The sequence below is a fragment of the Podarcis melisellensis genome (assembly GCF_964234715.1).
Source record: "Podarcis melisellensis genome assembly, chromosome: 16".
Taxonomy (NCBI): Eukaryota; Metazoa; Chordata; class Lepidosauria; order Squamata; family Lacertidae; genus Podarcis; species Podarcis melisellensis.
The window spans coordinates 34,413,950-34,433,932 of record NC_138533.1 but is presented as its reverse complement, the minus strand read 5'-3'; the positions used below and the strand labels follow the sequence as shown (position 1 = coordinate 34,433,932).

General features: G+C 45.4%; 1 protein-coding gene across 2 annotated transcripts in view; it reads left to right on the top strand.

Moving 5' to 3' along the window:
- Window positions 1-19,983, top strand: part of ADGRD1 (adhesion G protein-coupled receptor D1) — a 262,582-nt gene that overhangs the window by 120,243 nt on the left and 122,356 nt on the right. For both annotated transcript variants that reach the window (XM_081893300.1, XM_081893301.1), the window contains 2 exons: window positions 2,539-2,612; window positions 6,857-6,980. In XM_081893300.1, the coding sequence (XP_081749426.1) occupies window positions 2,539-2,612; window positions 6,857-6,980 (198 nt within the window). The remainder of the gene's footprint in view (window positions 1-2,538; window positions 2,613-6,856; window positions 6,981-19,983) is intronic.

The following is a 19,983-nucleotide window of genomic DNA, read 5'->3' as shown; positions in this document are numbered from 1 at the left end:
ACAAATTCAAGCATGTGGAAGTTTGCACATTTTTGTTGTTGTTTAGTCGTTTAGTTGTGTCCGCCTCTTCGTGGCCCCATGGACCAGAGCATGCCAGGCACTCCTGTCTTCCACTGCCTCCCGCAGTTTGGTCAAACTCATGCTGGTAGCTTTGAGAACACTGTCCAACCATCTTGTCCTCTGTCGTCCCCTTCTCCTTGTGCCCTCAATCTTTCCCAACATCAGGGTCTTTTCCAGGGAGTCTTCTCTTCTCATGAGGTGGCCAAAGTAGTGGAGGCTCAGCTTCAGGATCTGTCCTTCCAGTGAGCACTCAGGACTGATTTCCTTAAGAATGGAGAGGTTTGATCTTCTTGCAGTCCATGGGACTCTCAAGAGTCTCCTCCAGCACCATAATTCAAAAGCATCAATTCTTCGACGATCAGCCTTCTTTATGGTCCAGCTCTCACTTCCATACATCATATTTAGGTTACTCCAAAGGAGGCTATAGTCGGAAATAACAGTAGCATCTCTCTAATCATCAATATGGGCTTAAAATGAAACAACTCTCCACTTATGAATTTGTGTGTCGTTCTAGTTGGAAGGGGCTAAACTGATTGAGGGATGCCTTTATAGCTGAACATTGGTTTGTTTTCCCATGAAAAAGGGTTTGCTTCCTTGAGGTCTGCCAAGGACTTTCCTTTGGAGGGGTTGAAAGTGCAGCTGCATTCCTAAGCTTTGCAAAAACAATTTTGCTACGATACATAATGAAAAAGACAGCCCACCTGATCTTGGTTATGTTCTTTCCAGATTCTTGTTTTGAAATTAAAGAGTTATTTGGAATGGTTATGTAATCATGCAATTATTGCTGTACTTCTGTATCAAATCACTTTTTTTTTTTTAAAAAAAGAGCTAAATTAAATAAATGGAATTCTCCTAAAGTGCTTTTCCTCCAGTAGATTGCAGACACAATATGTGTAAATTTATATCGATTGCTATACTTAAGAGAACATGATATCAGGTTCTGTCTGATGGCTAATCTTCTTGTACAAAGAAAAAACAAAGATTCCAACTGAGAAAATTTTGGGGAAATGTTAAATTTAGAAGTGTTTGAGCGATGTAGGGTGGATTGCTCACTGGAAGCCAGGGAAAGCATGATATTTGAGAACAACATCTGAAACAATTGTCTACGGGGGAGGAATCCACTCAGTCCACTTTTTTGCAGCAGATTGGCTTGATTTCATGTTCCTGAACTTGTTTGCAGATCAAAATAAAACCGTTTATGCAGTTCTCCCATTTCTGCAGTGTAGTTTTGATCCCACAACTGAATATAAATATTTTATATTTTGCACATAAATGCATGTGTAAATACATATCGTATATTTTTTTAAAATGTGCTTTTAAGGAGAAAATTGCCTTCAAATTCATTGAAAAATGTGTGCTTAAATAAATGTTTTAACCTGATTACCCCCCAGTATAACAACACAAGAAGTCCCATGCAATAAACGTACCCCTGCCCCTCATGACAGCAAGATACAGAGATCAGACAAATATATCCCACCACAAGTGAATGTGCATTGCCTGAGTTTGCATGTTGGCCACTCACTGCTTCCACAGGGGGCAATGATTGTGGCCCCTCATGCTCCACAGTCACCCCTGGGAGCCAGAGCACATTCACTCACTAGCCATTGGTGGGGGAGTTCCCCTTGGCCGGCGTGATTGAGGGGCTGTCTTCCCACCAAAGAGGGCAGCTTCCAACAGGCCAATCAGAGGCCCTGCTTGGAAGAAGTGCCTTGCATATTACCTTCTATTGAGTCAGACCCATCGTTCTATCTATCTTGGGATATCTGGCCATCAACTGGCTCAGTATAGTCTATTCCAGACATGTCCAACCGGTCAAATCTACAGGTAGATCCCCAGATGATCATGGTTGATCACAGGATCCTTATTGATCATGGGATTAACTGAATTGGGCAATGAATCTATCTGCCTCCTGCCCCCCTTGCTCTGCGTCATGTGGGCAGTCGTTTGGCTTCTGCTGCTGGCGATTGGGGATGCGATAGGGCTGCATGTGTTTCTAAGCGGCGTATTGTTTGGTGAGCAAGTTATGGCATCTCCCCTTAAAATAAGCTCAACAACTCTGGGCAATCCACCCACCCCACGCACTCTCCTCCTCCCTCCAATGACAATGGGTAGGTCACTGCCAGTTTTTTTTAATACTGGGAATAGATCTCAGCCTCTTGGGAGTTGGACGTGCCTGGTCTATTCCAATTGGAAGCAGTTCTTGGGGGTTTCAGCCAAGGGCAATCAACAGCCTTACCTGGAGATGCTGAAGGTTGAACCTGCGACCTTGTGCATGAAAAGCAGATACTGTTCCACTGAGCCATGCCCCTCCTTTGAGCATCCCAATGCAAGCCAGTCCCTTGGGTTGACTTTGGATGCCATCCAAAGTCTCCAAAAAGGAGCTTTTTGGGATGCCAGCCAACATCTTGTCTCTACCCATGGTAGACTCCAGTGTGTCCTGGTTATCCTTTTTGTTTACACATCTTTCTTTCCTTTCAGACTGCTCCCCAATACAGCCAAGTCATGAACGAAAGCAACCAAGTGAACTTTTACTGTGCCTTTTTGGATTACAGGTGCGTGACGTAATTCTGTATTTGATCAGAGGACTGAGTCCTTTAAATAAAAAAAAATGGCTACAATACCAAATAATTACTTTGCCCCACCCTCCCCTCCGTGTTGGGTTCATGGGAACAGTCAAAACAATGAAATCATGGGCAATAAAATGAAGACGGATTACTCGCCCCATTACTAAACTAAGTAAAGGGATTTCTTACTCACATCTGGATTTTAAAAAAGGGAAGCTGGAACACATTTCTGAATGATAAAGCCCACCATACGGATTAGAATGCTAATCATCCTTTGGAACAGTTCTCCAGCATCTGTTCCCACATTGAGATTGAAATTCAGGACAAAACTGATCATGTATTCAGAAGGCCAGCATTTGTTGTTCAAGGGAAGCTGTGCAAGTTACATCTCTCTCTCCCCCCGCCCCAGACTAAAGAAAGTTCTTTTAGCTTGATTGACAAGTTACCCCCTTCCTGTGAATTTTTTCCACCTTTCAGTGCCACTCAGAATGTAGCATGGTGGCTAAAATTATAAATCGTTGTAGCCCTGTGACCTTCTAGTAAAGAGTGGGTGATAAATGAGATGGCCATGATGACAATGATGATAATAGAGGATAATAGAAGTACAAATGATAGAAGTCCCCAGTTTGAATAACACCTCTACTATGATAATTTTATTCTGTTTATTATTTTTAGTATATGTGCTGCCGAAGCGAGCACTGTTTATTATTTTAAAGCCAGTTTTATTGCTGTTTTAATTGCATATGTTATTATACCAGTTTATGTAAACTGCTTAGATACAGTATATTTGATAAAGCAGTACAAAAATCTGGCATAATAGTAGTAGTAGTAATAATAATGATGATGATGATGATAAAATAATAATTACTAAACAACCATACATGGCCTGGTTCCCTGTAGCCTCATTTCTCGCAATGAGGGAACTGCCAGAAGACCCTCAGTGCTGGACCTCAGTGTCCGGGCTGAACGATGGGGGTGGAGACGCTCCTTCAGGTATACAGGACCGAGGCTGTTTAGGGCTTTAAAGGTCAGCACCAACAGTTTGAATTGTGCTCAGAAACATACTGGGAGCCAATGCAGATCTCTCAGAACTGGTGTTATGTGGTCCCGGCGGCCACTCCCAGTCACCAGTCTAGTCACCCCACCCCATATGTGTCTACTCAATCACTTAGATCTGTGGGACAGGCACTTTTATAAGTGCCACAAAATGTTCGTTCTGCACTTGGAAGAAACCGATCTTCCACTGTGGCAGCACCTACACTTCGGAACTCAACGCCTATTGATATTAGGCAGGTGCCTTCTCGACATTGTTTTCAGTGCCTGCTAAAAACCTTTTTGGTTCCAGCAAGCCTACCCAGGCATGTAATTTTAGACCATAATTTTGACCCTTGATTTTTGGTAGGTCATTTCAAAAGGAATATCTTATATTTTTTTCAATGTAACTTGTTTTCAACAGTGGTTGTTGTTGATGCTGTTGTTAGTAATTTTAATTTAATATTTTAGACTGTCTATTGAAAACTGCTTATAGGTCTTTTGTTTTAGTAAGTGGTATATTAATTTTGTTAAACAAATAAATGGTGGGAAATTGAAAGGGTGGCCAACCAGCTGCCTCTCACAGCTCATGGGGGATAAGGCTGTGTCCCACCCCTTACTGCTGGAGGCAGTATTACTCTCAATGCCAATTCCTAGGTTCTTTTGGCCAGTCATTCAGCAGCTGATTGCATTACACCCGGAGAGCAATTCTTCAGCAACAGTGGTGCACAATTAGTTCAATTGTTAATTTGCATATTCAGTCCTTAGCAAAGAGTTACGTATGTTTGCCATTAGCATAGCATATGGCGGATGCTGAGCTTTGTTTTTGCAATACTTTAAGGGGGCTGATTTACACAATCAAGAAAGCTTTCTTTTTACCCCAGAGTTGGCTTTCTGACAGCAGGGCCTGCTTATGTGCAGTGGGAATTGCAGCATGTTTGAGCTGTACCTTCACGCCAGCAGATTGTTGCTGACTCCCTCTTTACTGTGATATAAAGTCCAAAGGCACACAGTACAGCTACCTTCATGAAGCTAAGCCAAATTTGTTCTCTGCTTCAATGGGAGGCCACTTGGGAACCAAGTATCAGGTGATGGGAAAGACCCCACTCTTCCCGAGACCTTGAAGAGCTGCTGCCAGTCAGAGTAGACAGTAGTGGTCTAGATGGGACAAGAATTTGGCCTGGCCTAGGACAGTGTCCTGTGCTCCAAGGTGAATTGACTTCTATGGAAGCAAGGTAGGCTATCAGGTTGGCCACCGTGAGAAAAGGATGCTGGACCAGATGGACCATTAGCCTAAGGTTGTCATACGTCTGGAATATGGCAACCCTACATTAGCCTGATTCATCTGGCTCTTCATATGCTGATGTAACTAAAGGGGTCCTCTAGCTTCAGCCACCTGTAGCAACTGCTGACCACTACAGGCACACAGAGTGTTATTTGCATGTGTGTCTCACTAAGAACGTAAGAACAGCCCTGCTGGATCAGACCAAAGGTTCATCCCATTCACCATCCTGTTCTCGCAGTATCCAGCCAGATGCCTTGGGGGAACCCTGAAGGAAGACCCGGGTGCAACGCCCTCCCCACTTGCAATTCCCAGTAACTGGTAATCAGAGGCAGGAGCTCACCCCGTTGCGTGGATTCGAACTGCCAACCTTCCGATTGGCAATTCCAAGAGGCTCAATGGTTTAGACCAGGCATAGGCAAACTCTGGCCCTCCAGATGTTTTGGGACTACAACTCCCATCATCCCTGACCACTGGTCCTGTTAGCTAGGGATGATGGGGGTTGTAGTCCCAAAACATCTAGAGAGCTGGAGTTTGCCTATGCCTCATTTAGACCACAGCACCTAGCAGTTCAAAAACATACCAGTTACAAGTAGATGAATAGGCACCACTATGGCGGGAAGGCAAATGGCATTTCCAAGCACTCTGGCTTCCATCACAGTGTCCCGTTGTGCCAGAAGTGGTTTAGTCATGCTGGCCACATGACCCGGAAAGCTGTCTGCGGACAAACACCGGCTCCCTTGGCCTGAAAAGTGAGATGAGCGCCACACCCCATAGTCGCCTTTGACTGGACTTAACCTCCCAGGGGTCCTTTACCTTTTTACCTAATTAGAAGCACATTGCCTCTGACAGTGGAGGCAGAACATGACCAGAATGGCTAGCAGCCAACGAGCCACTGATATTCTTATACTACATGAATTATGAGGCAAATGTGTCAACCAGCCAGCTTAGATATCTTTTAAATTCAGGTTATCTGTCCTTTGGACACACTAGGATCCTGGGGGTTGGGGGGGGGTGGAATCCTTGCTGTGCTGCAATAACAGGTTTAGGTTGCCAATGCACACACACACTGTTCTATCCTTCTGGGGTTGGTCCCCCCTTTTTTTCTTTTGGGGCAGTTTTAATGATGGAAAGTTACCCTGGGATGCTTTGCCTTCCTTTCTTCGGAGAGCTCTGCAGGGGCCGATCTCTTCCAATTTAAAAAGCTCGTTTCCTTTTGAAACTTCAGCGGTGAGCTCACCTGCATATTTATGACAGACTCCTGTTGTGCTCACTTTATGAGGCAACTTTTGATAGAGGTGTATAAAATTATGCATGGTTTGGAGAAAATGGATAGGAGAAGTATCCCCCCACATGCTTTCTCATAATACTAGGGCATATCCAATGAATGTTTGACGACTCATGACAGACAATAATAAGTACTTCTTTATACAGGAGGGACGCAGGTGGCGCTGTGGTCTAAACCACAGAGCCTAGGGCTTGCCGCTCGGAAGGTTGCGGTTCGAATCCCCGTGATGGGGTGAGCTCCTGTTGCTTGGTCCCTGCTTCTGCCAACCTAGCAGTTTGAAAGCATGTCAAAGTGCAAGTAGATAAATAGGTACCGCTCTGGTGGGAAGGTAAACGGCATTTCCGTGCGCTGCTCTAGTTCGCCAGAAGCGGCTTAGTCCTGCTGGCCACATGACCCAGAAAGCTATCTGTGGACAAACGCCGGCTCCCTCGGCCTGAAAAGTGAGTGCTGCAACCCCATAGTCGCCTTTGACTGGACTTAACCGTCCCAGGGTCCTTTACCTTTACCTTAATTCAAACAGTGGTTTACACACTTAGATTAGATTTTATAAGTGATCTCAAACCTTGGAAAGGCAGTGCAGAAACATTTTAAAGTAAATAACATGGACACCTATTCTTATGCACTTTGTAGCAACGGAACTGGTGTTTGGTCTAATGAAGGCTGCGTGCGTGATGAAGGAGATTCCAACTATTCGGTCTGTTTGTGTAACCATCTCACAAACTTTGCCATTTTGATGCAAGTTGTACCACTCAAGGTAAGGATTTTCTTTTCCCCTAGTCAATTTATATGAAACATTGCATGTGTGTGTTAAAATATTTTGCTATTGAATCTTTGTTTACATTGTATGGCTCTTATTGAAATTTGGTTGGTCCTTCCACAGCCCCAAGTTCAAGGTCTGTTTGTAGGGGTGGAAACATGTAAAATAACTAAATTAAGGGAAAAAAATAAAACAAATAAATTGTGGCACTTTAAAAGACTAATAAATTTATTGTGATGTAATAGATAGTCTTTGCTGTTTTGCAGGAAGAGACTGACCCCCCCACACACCCCGGAAATAAATATAAAAGAATATACAGAATATTTCCTCCCAAGGTTCAGTTTATCTAGGAAAAATAATGTTAGGCTTCTGCCACATGAACCAATTATTGAGAGATAATAGGCATACATTGTGTTTGTGACTTTTTGAATGCTTTCCTACATGAAAAGGAACCCACTTTGAATGAAGAAAGCTAGCACACCAGGTGAAGGCTCTATTTAACCTTGATGCACTGTTCTTACGAACAATAAGCTTTTTTACTCAGGGGATGATTCAAAACTGCAATTCCCAATCTACCACCTGAGTTGGTCCAGTTCATAATTCTACCTCCTCCTCCTGCTTAATGCGACATGAATTTTCGCAGTGGAGATGTGATTCTTCCCATGTTGGCAGTAGGCTTGACCTAATCTCATGAGGTTGATGTTGAGTGGCATTGTTAGATGGGAAGACCTCTGGTTCAACAAGGAAAATAATTGGCCACACCGACTCCAAGGGTTAGTAGGTTATGCAAGAGCCCGAGATGAAATATTTCAACATTGTGCAACCAAGACAACTGGGAATCCAACTCCCGGTGTTGCTTGCCAAAGACCTTGAAGCTGATTGGACTCATTAAGGAGGACGACAGTTACAATTAACAGGGAAAGCTGCAAGCGTGAGTAGAAAGATTTCCCCTCCCCGCCAGGGACCATAAAGTACTGGTTTTGCATTTGACTTCTTTCTCGTTGTGCGTGTTTCTCTCCACAGACAGTTCCAGCCCAGTGCATCTCCACTGCCAATGTTTGCATAGTCCCCCGAATTTGTTTTACTCAGCGGGTGGTATTGTGTTTTTTATTATTATTGCAAAAACACAGCCCCCACAGTGATGAATCTTCCATCCCTTCTTTAACACACTGGCCATAATACTATAAACATTGATTTGCAGCAGGCATAGGCAAACTCAGCCCTCCAGATGTTTTGGGACTACAACTCCCATCATCCCTAGCTAACAGGACCAGTGGTCAGGGATGATGGGAGTTGTAGTCCCAAAAACACCTGGAGGGCCGAGTTTGCCTATGCCTGATTCACAGCCATGAGCCACAGGGCCGGCTCTATTATTAGGCAGAGTGAGATGGGTGTCTCAGGTGGCTGAGACAGGGAGTGGCAGCAAAGCACTTTAGGACAGAGTTGTATGTGCCATAAACCTCTGCTGGCCTGGTGTTTTCAGCTGCAGTGGAGGATGCTGTTTAGGGTGCTAAATGGTGAGGAATGGTGGGAGTTGTATTCCAGCAACATCTGGAGGGCCACAGGTTCCCCATCTCTGATTTAGAAGATCGCTAAAGGTGCTTCCTCAGTGGCTGGAACATATTGCTGAAGCGAGTGGTGGCTGGCTTAGTAGACACATCTACCAGGCACTGGGGTAAAGGATATCAGGATTCTGCTGTGTGTATATGGGTAGAGAGCGCCTGAAATCCCAGCTAGCAGGCCAGTGTGCCAGCCTATAAGTCAGTTTGAGGTCACGAGGTTCCCAATTCAGGTCGCTGAGTGCACACACACACACACACACTGCCTGGAAGCTGGTCTGATGTGCTCCAAGAACTCATAGCAAATCAAGCAGTGGTGCAATAAATATGCCCGTGACTTGTGAGCCCTGCACTCAGGAAAGCAGGAGTAGGGACATTTTTTCCTGCCGAGGCCAGTGGTGACTGGTGAGACGCAATGAGCGGAAGCCAACAGGAGGTGGCGCCAGAACCAATGACAAGGCAGAGCCAACTAATTCTAGCTTTGACCCCATCTTCCTCCCTGCCATGCCCTCCAAGGACAACTGGGACTAATGCAGATGGAGCTGGCAGGCTGTGTCGCCCCCTGGTAAAGGGACCCCTGACCTTAGGTTCAGTCACGGACGACTCTGGGGTTGCGGCGCTCATTTCGCTTTATTGGCCGAGAGAGCCAGTGTACAGCTTCCGGGTCATGTGGCCAGCATGACTAAGCCGCTTCTGGCGAACCAGAGCAGCGCACAGAAACGCCGTTTACCTTCCCACCGGAGCAGGACCTATTTATCTACTTGCACTTTGATGTGCTTTCAAACTGCTAGGTTGGCAGGAGCAGGGACCGAGCAATGGGAGCTCACCCCGTCGTGGGGATTCGAACCGCCGACCTTCTGATCAACAAGTCCTAGGCTCTGTGGTTTAATCCACAGCATCACCCACGTCCCTGTCACCCCCTGGACTGGTTGTAAATAAGTAAGTTGCTGCTGGCAAAGAACAGCCTGAGCTTGGAGGGGCAATTCACAGTCCTAATGGCCCAGCCTCCAGTTGCTTACTGGTCAAGGGCCATTTTTAGGCATCTCTTGGGAGTGATGGAAACCTATGGCTGCAATTTAACTGTTTTTAATATTGAATTTAAATTGTTGCAACCTGCCCTGGGACCTGATAGTGAAGGGCAGGTAATAAATTGAATAAATCAACAATAAAGGGTCAGAGCAAAAAGTTGGCATGGCCACCCCTTCTCTTCCCTCCCCCCCCCCTGCTTTCTGTCCCCACTAAGCAATCTACTCAGGGAGGAAGAGATTGCTCTTGCAAGAGATCTGAACTGATTGCTTGCGGAAAGTTTTGCATGGCTCCTCCCAGTGGTGGGTCTTGGGGTCTCAAATTTCAGCAGCATTGTGCGCAATGCCAACGTTTGGTGCCCCCCCCCCAGGCCTCTCACACTCCATTCTAAATAATAGTTGTGGCGCCCCCTGTGGCTCCCTTGAGGCTCTGCAGGTGAACTGGCTGCACTCCCCTAAATCTGCCTCGGCTCCCCCTTCCATAATTCCAGCCATTTTGGCTTCGCCTCCCTCCTGTGCTCCTCCTGAGCTTCTCTCCACCTGCGTGAAATTAGGCTGGGGGCCACATGATATTAGGAGAGGGCCTTATGCATTCAAGCTGCCTGTCCCTACACTAACCACAACCGAACACACTCACTGCCTCATAACAAGCTCAGCCTTGCTTCCCCCCTCTTCCCTCCACGCCTCACACAAGGCATGCTCAGTCACACAGTCAAGAAACCACAGAGAGAAAACCGCTCAGGATCTTGTGACGGATTTGTGAGTCGGTTAACCGCAGTTTTCAACTCCAGCCAGATTGAAGATATTAATACTTGAGATACTTTTTTTTTATTGTGCCTGAGGAACGTAAGGAATGGAAAACTCAAAACAGGGCAAGCATTTCTTCATTGCTAGCTTGCTTTTACAGACTCTCCTCTCTTTGGCCCAGAACTCTAGGTTAAACTACCCAGTTACTCGACATTTATTCAATGTCTTTCCAAGAAATTTTCCTAAAGGGTTTGAGCTCGTCTCACAGTGTTGGAGCAGAAGAGATCTATTTACTTATCGCAATTTACTATTCACAATTTACCCTTACTTCTCAAAAAGGTCAGGTGGGAGGGACACTGCTATAATAGTGTGACTACTAAATACACAGAAATAGTTATTCCTCATTCAGCGCATGGGCTAATTTATTTATTAAAAGAATAATAATCTGTTTGCTATTTTGCATTAATGCCTGCCAGGATTCGCTATCTGAAGAGAAATATAAAGAATGACCAGCTTCTCCATCAAGAGGCATGCTCCATGTGATGTCTATCATGTAGTTTAGCCTTGATCGCTAGCCTCCCCCCGCCACAATTGCCAGAATATGGGCCTCAATTAGGATTGAGGCTATAATAGAGACCTAAGGTTAAACACTCCTTACCGCTTATGCTAGAGTTCTGATCCCGTTCAGGACACCTGTGCTAGCAATTTGTGAAAGAAAACACATGTTTCAAGGGCAGAACGACACAGTCAACATGTGCACAGAATGCACAAACCCAATCATTACCCTGGCTAGAAGAGACTCTTGTCTGAAATCTTGAAGAGCTGCTGCCAGTCAGTACAGACAATAATAAACTAGACAGTCCAAGGCTCTGACTCAGTGTAAGACAGCTTCTTGTGTTTCAAAACATAGAGAGGCATCTTGTACCAGGCTCAGGCAATTTGTCTGTCTAGCCCAGTATTGTTTGACTGGAAGTGGTTCTCTGGCAGGGGCATTTGCGTGTCGAAACCCCGAAGCCACCCCCCTCATTGAGAAATAACGCACACAAGTACACAGATATTAGGTTAATGTTGGGCAAATTTTGGGCACAACTTTATTGATTACAGAATGTGAGTGGTATTGGCTTAGGCATTGAATGGACCCGACTATATCTGACCCCTGCCCGATGTGCAGGGAGTCCAGTAAGGGTAAACCACCGGAAGGGAGAGCCCCGTTGATGCATACCAACTCGAGATCCCCCTGGTGTTCCCATCGGGGTCGTGTTATGGCCCTAGCCCCGCCCTGGGCTTCGGACAAGATCAACACCCCTGGATTCCTTTAACGGAATACCCTTAAGCATGGAGGGGCAGGTGATGGCCACACCTCCCCTCCCCCATCACAAGGTCAAACAATGCCTAACCGCAACCCTAACAAAGTTGTGATGATTGCTACGAGGTAGGCGAAAACCAAATGGCCTGTGCCAATTTGCCAACTGGAAAAATTCCTACCGGGCCCCTCAACGGCAACCAACCAAGGTCCATAGCAAGGCCAATGACTAAAACCTGCAAATAGGGAGGGAGGGTGGGTGATTAAGGAAGCAAGCCAAAGAGGAAGTCCTCCAGCTCGTGCCTCTGCTTAAATGGTCCTGGCCATGCCCCCCCGGCCAGCAGATTGGCTGGCCGGTCACTGACGTGGCAACAGGGGACTAAGTCCCCCATCCTCGGAGGAGAGTGGGTGGCCACACGGTCCACCGCAACTGCTCCCCACGGGGAAGTGGAGCAGATTTCGCATCAGGTGATACCTGTGGGGTTTTTTAATTGGAAATTCGGAAGATTGCACCTAGGACAATCTGCATGCAAGGCATGTGCTCTGCCACTGAGCTATGGGCCATGAAGTGAGGACTTCCCTCACTGGGGATTGTGTGCCTGACTCTCCAAACCTCCCACACCACCCACTGCAAGGGCCAGTTCCTGGAGTTCAGCTTGAGTCCTCTCCTCTGCTGCTTCTCTGCCATAGCTTCTGGCAGAGACACTAAGCGAACCTCCTCCTCAGGCCCCTCCTCCTCTATTTAAAGGCAGCATAACCAGCCACACCAGGACCTCAGGAAGTATCTGCATCAACCCTGTTGCCTGTGCAACAGCACAAAGCCATGGAACAATAGAAGCACCTGCAATAAGAACACATAGAAGCAATGTCAAAACATTGTTAAAAATTCATATCCAATACATAAGGTAAAGGTGAAGGGACCCCTGACCATTAGGTCCAGTCGTGCCCGACACTGGGGTTGCGGCGCTCATCTCGCTTTATTGGCTGAGGGAGCCGGCATACAGCTTCCGGGTCATGTGGCCAGCATGACTAAGCCGCTTCTGGCGAACCAGAGCAGCACACAGAAATGCCGTTTACCTTCCCGCCGGAGCAGTACCTATTTATCTACTTGCACTTTGATGTGCTTTCGAACTGCTAGGTTGGCAGGAGCAGGGACCGAGAAACGGGAGCTCACCCTGTCGCGGGGATTCGAACTGCTGACCTTCTGATCGGCAAGTCCTAGGCTCTGTGGTTTAACCCACAGTGCCACCCGCATCCCACCCAATACATAGAGTGGGATAAAAGGCTTGTTGAAAAAGGAAGGTCTTCAACAGGCAATGGAAAGACAATAGAGGTGGCACCGGCCTGATTTATTTATTGCATTTTTACCTCATCTTTCGTCCCATCCTCACTGACTCCTCACAACACCTCTGAGAGGTAGGTTAGGTTGAGAGGCAGTGTCTGGCCCAAGGTCACCCAGTGAGGTTCATGGCTGTGTGGGGATTTGAACCCTGGCCTCCCAAGTCCTACTAGCCACAACACCGAGAGGGAGGTCCAAAGGGTACCTGAGGCCCAATTCTTACATCATACAAAGGGCATCTCCTAATGAGATGGTATCTGTGGGGTGCACTCTCCTGCAGAGCACAATCTTTTATATACAGTGGTACCTCAGGTTAAGTACTTAATTCGTTCTGGAGGTCTGTTCTTAACCTGAAACTGTTCTTAACCTGAAGCACCACTTTAGCTAATGGGGCCTCCTGCTGCCGCTGTGCCGCCGGAGCCCAATTTCTGTTCTTATCCTGAAGCAAAGTTCTTAACCTGAAGCACTATTTTTGGGTTAGCGGAGTGTGTAACCTGAAGCTTATGTAACCTGAAGCATATGTAACCCGAGGTACCACTGTATTCTGATCTCGAGTTGTAGAGAGCTTTGCACATCTGTACTGGCACCTTGAACGTAGCTTGGGAGCTAGCTAATACCCAGTGGTTGGGTGCAAGGGACAGCTCTGAGAGATCAGCTGAACGAGAAAGTCACAGGTTGAGCTACTCCCTGAGAGCTCTTGAGCCCCTGAGCTCAAAATAGGACACGTGGTCTTGAAGAGTGCGTGGAACACCCAAGTCTCCCTGGCTTTTGCACCTGTTGCGGCCAGAACATTTTCAGCGCTTTCCCACAATCGCAAGTCTTGAAGAATGGCTATTATAAAATAAAATAAAGTCTCCAAGTCTCTGTACCAGATTCTACAGATAGTACATAGAATTCGGTACATGCCGAACTGGAGAGGGCAAAGTGTTCTGACAATAAATCAAAGGAACGTTTACAACTCAGTGCAATTAATTTTTTTTTTAAAAAAAAATCCCTAGCCTTAACTTTTTATATATAAATAAAGAACAGTGGTTTCCTGCTGCTTTCAGAGCTTCCCCACCTTCTAAATCAGGCAAAATCCAAGTTAAAGCACACACCTCAACTTTAACTCCACAGCTCAGTCACTTAACGTAATAACACGTAAAAACGTGTTAAAAGCATTGAAGGCTGTGTAATAAATTATTGACCATGGTGCACATCCCCCCTCTCTGCCCCAAAGAGCTTTGCCTGAATTAATAGCTTTGAGGCTATCTTGAAAGATGAGGGGTAAATACCTTAAATCGTGTGTGTGTGTGTGTGTGTGTGTGTGTGCATGCCTTGTTGTTTTTTGAAAGGTCTATCAGCTGGTGATAGCTGCAGAAAAATAGCTCTGGGGTGGTGATGTTAGAAATGGTTGTGTCTGTCTGCAGCTGCCCCGTGTGGCAAATCTTTGAACTGTAGGTGCCTTTTTTTCCTTTATTCCCCCCACCAAAAAAACACACTAGGTGTGCCCTATGGGCCGGTGTGCCCTATAGAGCGAAAAATATGGTACTTGCAGAACTGCATTGCAAAATTTGGAATAGTGCAAATTCTGAAGAACGGTTCTTTCAGTTCCCCCCCTTTTTTTTGACAATATGAATTAGGAATCCATCTGTCAAAAATGGGCCTTGCAGGTGGGTGAGCCAATTCCCCGTTCATTCTTCATGCAGAAAAAGGTTCCCTCCCGCTCTGTTTTATCTAGTCTTTCCCTTAAAATCCTAATATTGGTGTTTGTAAACTTCACTGAGAGTCTTTAATTGGCTGAAGAGTGAGATTAAAACAAGCTTTAATCAAACAAATTCCCACTGTCTCTGACCATGCTGATATATGGTACTCTTGGCTAGATGGTTCTACTTAACAGATCATGCAGTAATCATGCGGGAATGTAACTCACTTCCACACTGATTTGATTAGGCAGAGTACAGAATCCATGGCAATGACCTATTGGGATTCTTTCCATCTGTATGTTTAGAGAAGCCCCACCTACACATTCTAGCAGTACGTTGAATCACCAGCCCTTTATTGTTCTTTCTGTGCTTTGCACAGACCTAAGAATAAACTAGAATGTTTCAGAGCTGGTGGCTGAGCAGTTCGGCAAGGTTTCCAGCTCAACCTGCAAGGAAAAACAAATAGCTCAGGCAGAAGAGCCAGGCTAGAGACAATAGTTATACAATGCCATCAGGGACCTTCCCCCCCCCCCATGTCGTCTGATCCCACTGGACTTAAGGCTGCAGTAAATCTCCCAGCCATCAGCCAAGCTGTGCTATGTTGTTGTTTAGTCATTTAGTAGTGTCTGACTCTTCGTGACCCCATGGACCAGAGCACACCAGGCACTCCTGTCTTCCACTGCCTTCCGCAGTTTGGTCAAACTCATGCTGGTAGCTTCGAGAACACTATCCAACCATCTCGTCCTCTGTCGTCCCCTTCTCCATGTGCCCTCGATCTTTCCCATCATCAGGGTCTTTTCCAGGGAGTCTTTTCTTCTCACGAGGTGGCCAAAGTATTGGAGCCTCAGCTTCACGATCTGTCCTTCCAGTGAGCAGTCAGGGCTGATTTCCTTAAGAATGGACAGGTTTGATCTTCTTGCAGTCCATGGGACTCTCAAGAGTCTCCTCCAGCACCATAATTCAAAAGCATCAATTCTTCGGCAATCAGCCTTCTTTATGGTCCCCTTCATGGATCACTGCCTTGCCGTGGTGAAGGGGCTTGAATAACTCAGAGAAGCTATGAGCTATGCCGTGCAGGGCCACCCAAGATGGACAGGTCATAGTGGAGAGTTTTGAACAAACGTGATCCACCTGGAACAGGAACCGGCAAGCCACTCCAGTATCCCTGCCAAGAAAACTCCATGGACAAAGACAACAAGCTGTGCTATAGAGCAGCAGAAATCAGGCCAGCAATTCCTTCATGGCTATTGTGGCACAGGATGCGAAGTGTCTGGGCCCACTGGTAGAATATCCAGTTTCAGACCACGCAGACCTCATTTTCTGTTTCCTCACTTCCTGTTTGTGGGCAGGGCCATGACACTGTAGCAATTTCCATGGCACTATTAAGACAGTTACCAAGCATTGTCGATTGGAAACCAGAAGCATCTGTCACACTGCACCAGAACTGGGACCCCTTGGTGGTCAGCAGCCTGAAGAACTCATTGAGAACACCAGGTGTATTGTGGTGGTCCTGTGCTTCCTGGTCCTGTTAGCCAGTGTGGTGTAGTGGTTAGAGTGTCAGACTAAGACTAAGGAGATCGTCAACAATGTTTAGGCAACACAATGACCATATACATACGTAATAGACAATCTTTATAGAATTCCTTCAAACAATAACAAATTCAAAATGAAATCTTAGTCTCAAAGTCTCTGAAAATCTTTAAATGAAGTGTGGTACCAAACTTTGTACGATGAAAGATAAGATGTGGAGCTTAGTGTATTCAGCAAATATAATGTCCAGCACTGGCAGGTTTTATAATGATGTTAGGATCGTGTGAAAGAGCTTTCAAACAATCGCGTTGTGACTTGGACAAATTGTCCTTAATTTGGGGACCCTTCTTTTCTAATTTTTCCAAATCTCGTAATACCAATTGATGAAATAAAGAAATAGATGGATTCGTATTAGCTGGAGTAAATGATGATTTTGGTCTGAATTGGCGCATAACCGGGTTATTGGTTCCAAACATATCACTTAGTTTTATATTTCTTATTAGTTTAAATAGGTCAACACTGGTCCGAAAAGCGTTATATAATGGTTTTGGAATAAAGCCCAGTCCCAATTATAAAGTTTGCAATTCATTGGTAGAAAACGTATGCAAGGAATTATTAATTCTCGGAAGGGCAGTTGTTCCCGAACAAGGAGGAAATTCTAATTGTTAATAACATTGTTGATGTTCTCTTTTGCAACACAGGGGTTTGTTTGGATACTTATTGTTGTACTAAGATGAGGAGATGCAGGTTCAAATCCTCACGCAGCTGCAAAGCTCATGGACTCAAAGTCTCAGTCTAGTCTATCTCACAGTCTTGACCAAAAACTGGACATTTTTATCCACTCCAAAGTTCCGGGTAGGTGACAACATATTCCGGTCAAAAGATTCAAAACTGAGAGTTAAAATGGAACATATGGAAGATCTCAGCACCTTCTTAGCATATTGGCCAGCTCAGCAAGTAGTAGGGTTCATTGGAGCTCATCGTTTTATTTTTGGAAAGCATAACAATGCTGGAAGAATTTACAGCCATGTGGCACTCAGATCCTGTGCTGGCATTGGTCCTGCTAGCCAAGTGATAAATTGGCATCAAGCGAGGCTGAAATTATTTGCATCTTTATCACTTGGCTATGATGCTCCTATCACACCCTGGATGCCTTAGAGAATAGGCTCGCTTGAAATGAATTCATCATGTTTGCTAAAAAGTGAAGAATGACAGCAAGGATTGGGGATGAGCAGCAATTAAACAAATAGCAAAGAGTTGCCCTGAGATGATCAACAAAGTGGCATGTTTTCCCTGCCCTGCATGCCGGCCAATTTCTTCCCTTTGTCAACACCTTAATTGGGGCTCTGCAGATGTAATCACAAGAAGAACGAGCAGCAGTTCTGTTTCAAAAATGAAAGTGCCCTGTGCAGGGTCAAACCTAATTTTGTGTTCATTTTTATGAGTATCCAATATTCCCTGCCTCCAATGAGTTCTGGCACTCATGAATGCAGTTTTGTTTCTGTTCTTTATCATTTCCCTCACCCTTATCATTTGCTCTCACCTTCTCCTGCCTCATCTGCCGTCACTGCCATTTACAATGCCACCCAGTGCTCACTTACTCAGGGGGCAGATTCCACTGAGCAGAGGAAGGTTTACTGCTCAGTGAACGCAGCCAGGATTGAACTGTCAATCTGACTGATTGCAATTATTCCAAGTATTCCAAGTATTCTTTTGCTGATGATGCCACGCTGCTCCATCTGAAATTATGATGTGTACATCCATGAACATCACAAAAGTTATCACAGCCAGTCAGATTTAGTGGCAAAGGAGGTTACAGGCAAAAAAAGGGGGAATACTGTACTATGGCCATGAGAAGAATCAACAGGCAGGGGTCAAATAGTATCAAAAACAACGAAAACATCCAGTACACTGAGTACTTTCTTAGGGTAAATCTTTAGTAAACAAAGTACTTTCTTTAGAATGGAGCATGAAAGATGGGGTGTGGGGGCCGAATTTTGGTGTTGCACAGGGCACCGCTGAAATTTGAGTTCCCAAGATCAGCCACTGACTTCAGTCTGGCTTTGAACTATGTAGGTCTGGGCTAAACATGTCTGTGAACTGCCTGGAGATCTTGTGATGAAGGGCAGTATATAAACTTAATAAACAAATAAAATAAAAAAATAAATTTCATCCGAGTGGAATCCCAGAGGTTTGGGCAGGGGTAAAACCATCCTGAAAGTCAGGGCTTAGCCGCACTTACATTTCCTTTGTGATTTCAAGGCATGGCTCATGCTTTAAAGCCCCATGTCTGAGCACTCTTTTTCGTTGTTGTTATTCCAAAGCTTTCCCTGCAAAACTCACTCTTTAATACTGGCTCAGAGCAAATGGCAATCCGTAGAAAACCCGAATAGCTGTTTGCTCCAATTCAGCTTTAAAGAACAAGTTCTCATGGGGAAAGTTCCAGGGAGAGAACAGGTGTCATGAACACACCAGCTCTAAGTGTAATCTTGCAGCCAGCTGCAGAATGAAGTCAGGAACAGGGGGGCTGGGCTTTCACACTGACACAGGAGAGCCTGCAGCTGCCAGCGTTGACTCCCCCTGACCTTGGACGGCTGGCTGATAAGGGAGGAATGGAGAGCAGGCTGGAACACAGCAAAAGCTCCCCGGAAGCCCAGACAGGCGGAGAAAGCCACAGAGACAGCTTTCCGGAACAGGAAGGGGCTGCAGCTGACCAAATAAGTCCGAGGTGTAGGTGTATAGGAAGGCTGCTAGACAGGAAGCAAAATAAGAAACGTAAAGGTCGAAGGTTCAATCTCTTCTGTTGATACAGGAAGAACTCCTCAGAAGGATCAACTGAGTGATGGGGGCCGGAGGCTTGCTAGAGCCGTCTGGAGATAATTGCTTGGGGTTTTTTTTTTGCAATAAATCCTCCTTTTTAATTACGTATACTTACTGTGTTATCAAGCCAGGAACCTGGGCTCCTAACAACAGGGCAAAAGGAAGTATGGTTAAGCTTTCAGTGAAGAGGAGACAGACATGGAAGGAACAGAGAAATTATTTAGCTTAAAATTATAAAGTGATCCAAGAATCCTGCTCCTCCTCCTTCCCCAAAAAAGAAAAGAAAAAAGAAAAAAGCTAGGAAGTACTGCTGCTACCACACACTTCCAAATCTTGCAAGGCTATTCTCCAGCCAAGAAATATGCACAAATTGCATCAAAGTAGAATTGAAAATGCAGTATATCAGGAGAAATTTATTTGCGAAATGGTGTACATTAGGCAAACAAACATGTACAGTTGTACCTTGGAAGTCGAACGGATTCTGTTCTGGAAGTCGGTTCAACTTCTGAAAACATTCAAAAACCAAAGCGTGGCATCTGATTGGCTGCAGGAAACCCTGTCGGACGTTCGGCTTCCAAAAATAGTTTGCAAACTGGAACAGTCACTGTTTGTGTTTGCGACGTTCGGGAGTTAAAATGTTCGGGAACTAAGCTATTCGACTTCCAAGGTATGACTGTATAGTGGGAGAAATCTGCTGTAAAATGTTGGTGCATGTTCATTCTCAAAACAGTATTTTCAAACTGATGTTGAAATGTGAAGAACAGAACCTTTGAGAGGAAAAATGAGAAACCAAGAGAAGCTGAAATGAACAGATTTGCCCATCACCGCCATTACACCTACCTCTTGACTTTGTCTTAACATGCGCAAATTTCTGCTTTCAAGCGCATGGGGGATGGAGAGACAGAGACAGGAAAGTAAAGTAAAGCAAAGCAAAGTAAAGTAAAGGAGGAGTGTGGGCAGATGCAGTTGCACATGCCTGAAAGCTTGGTTAC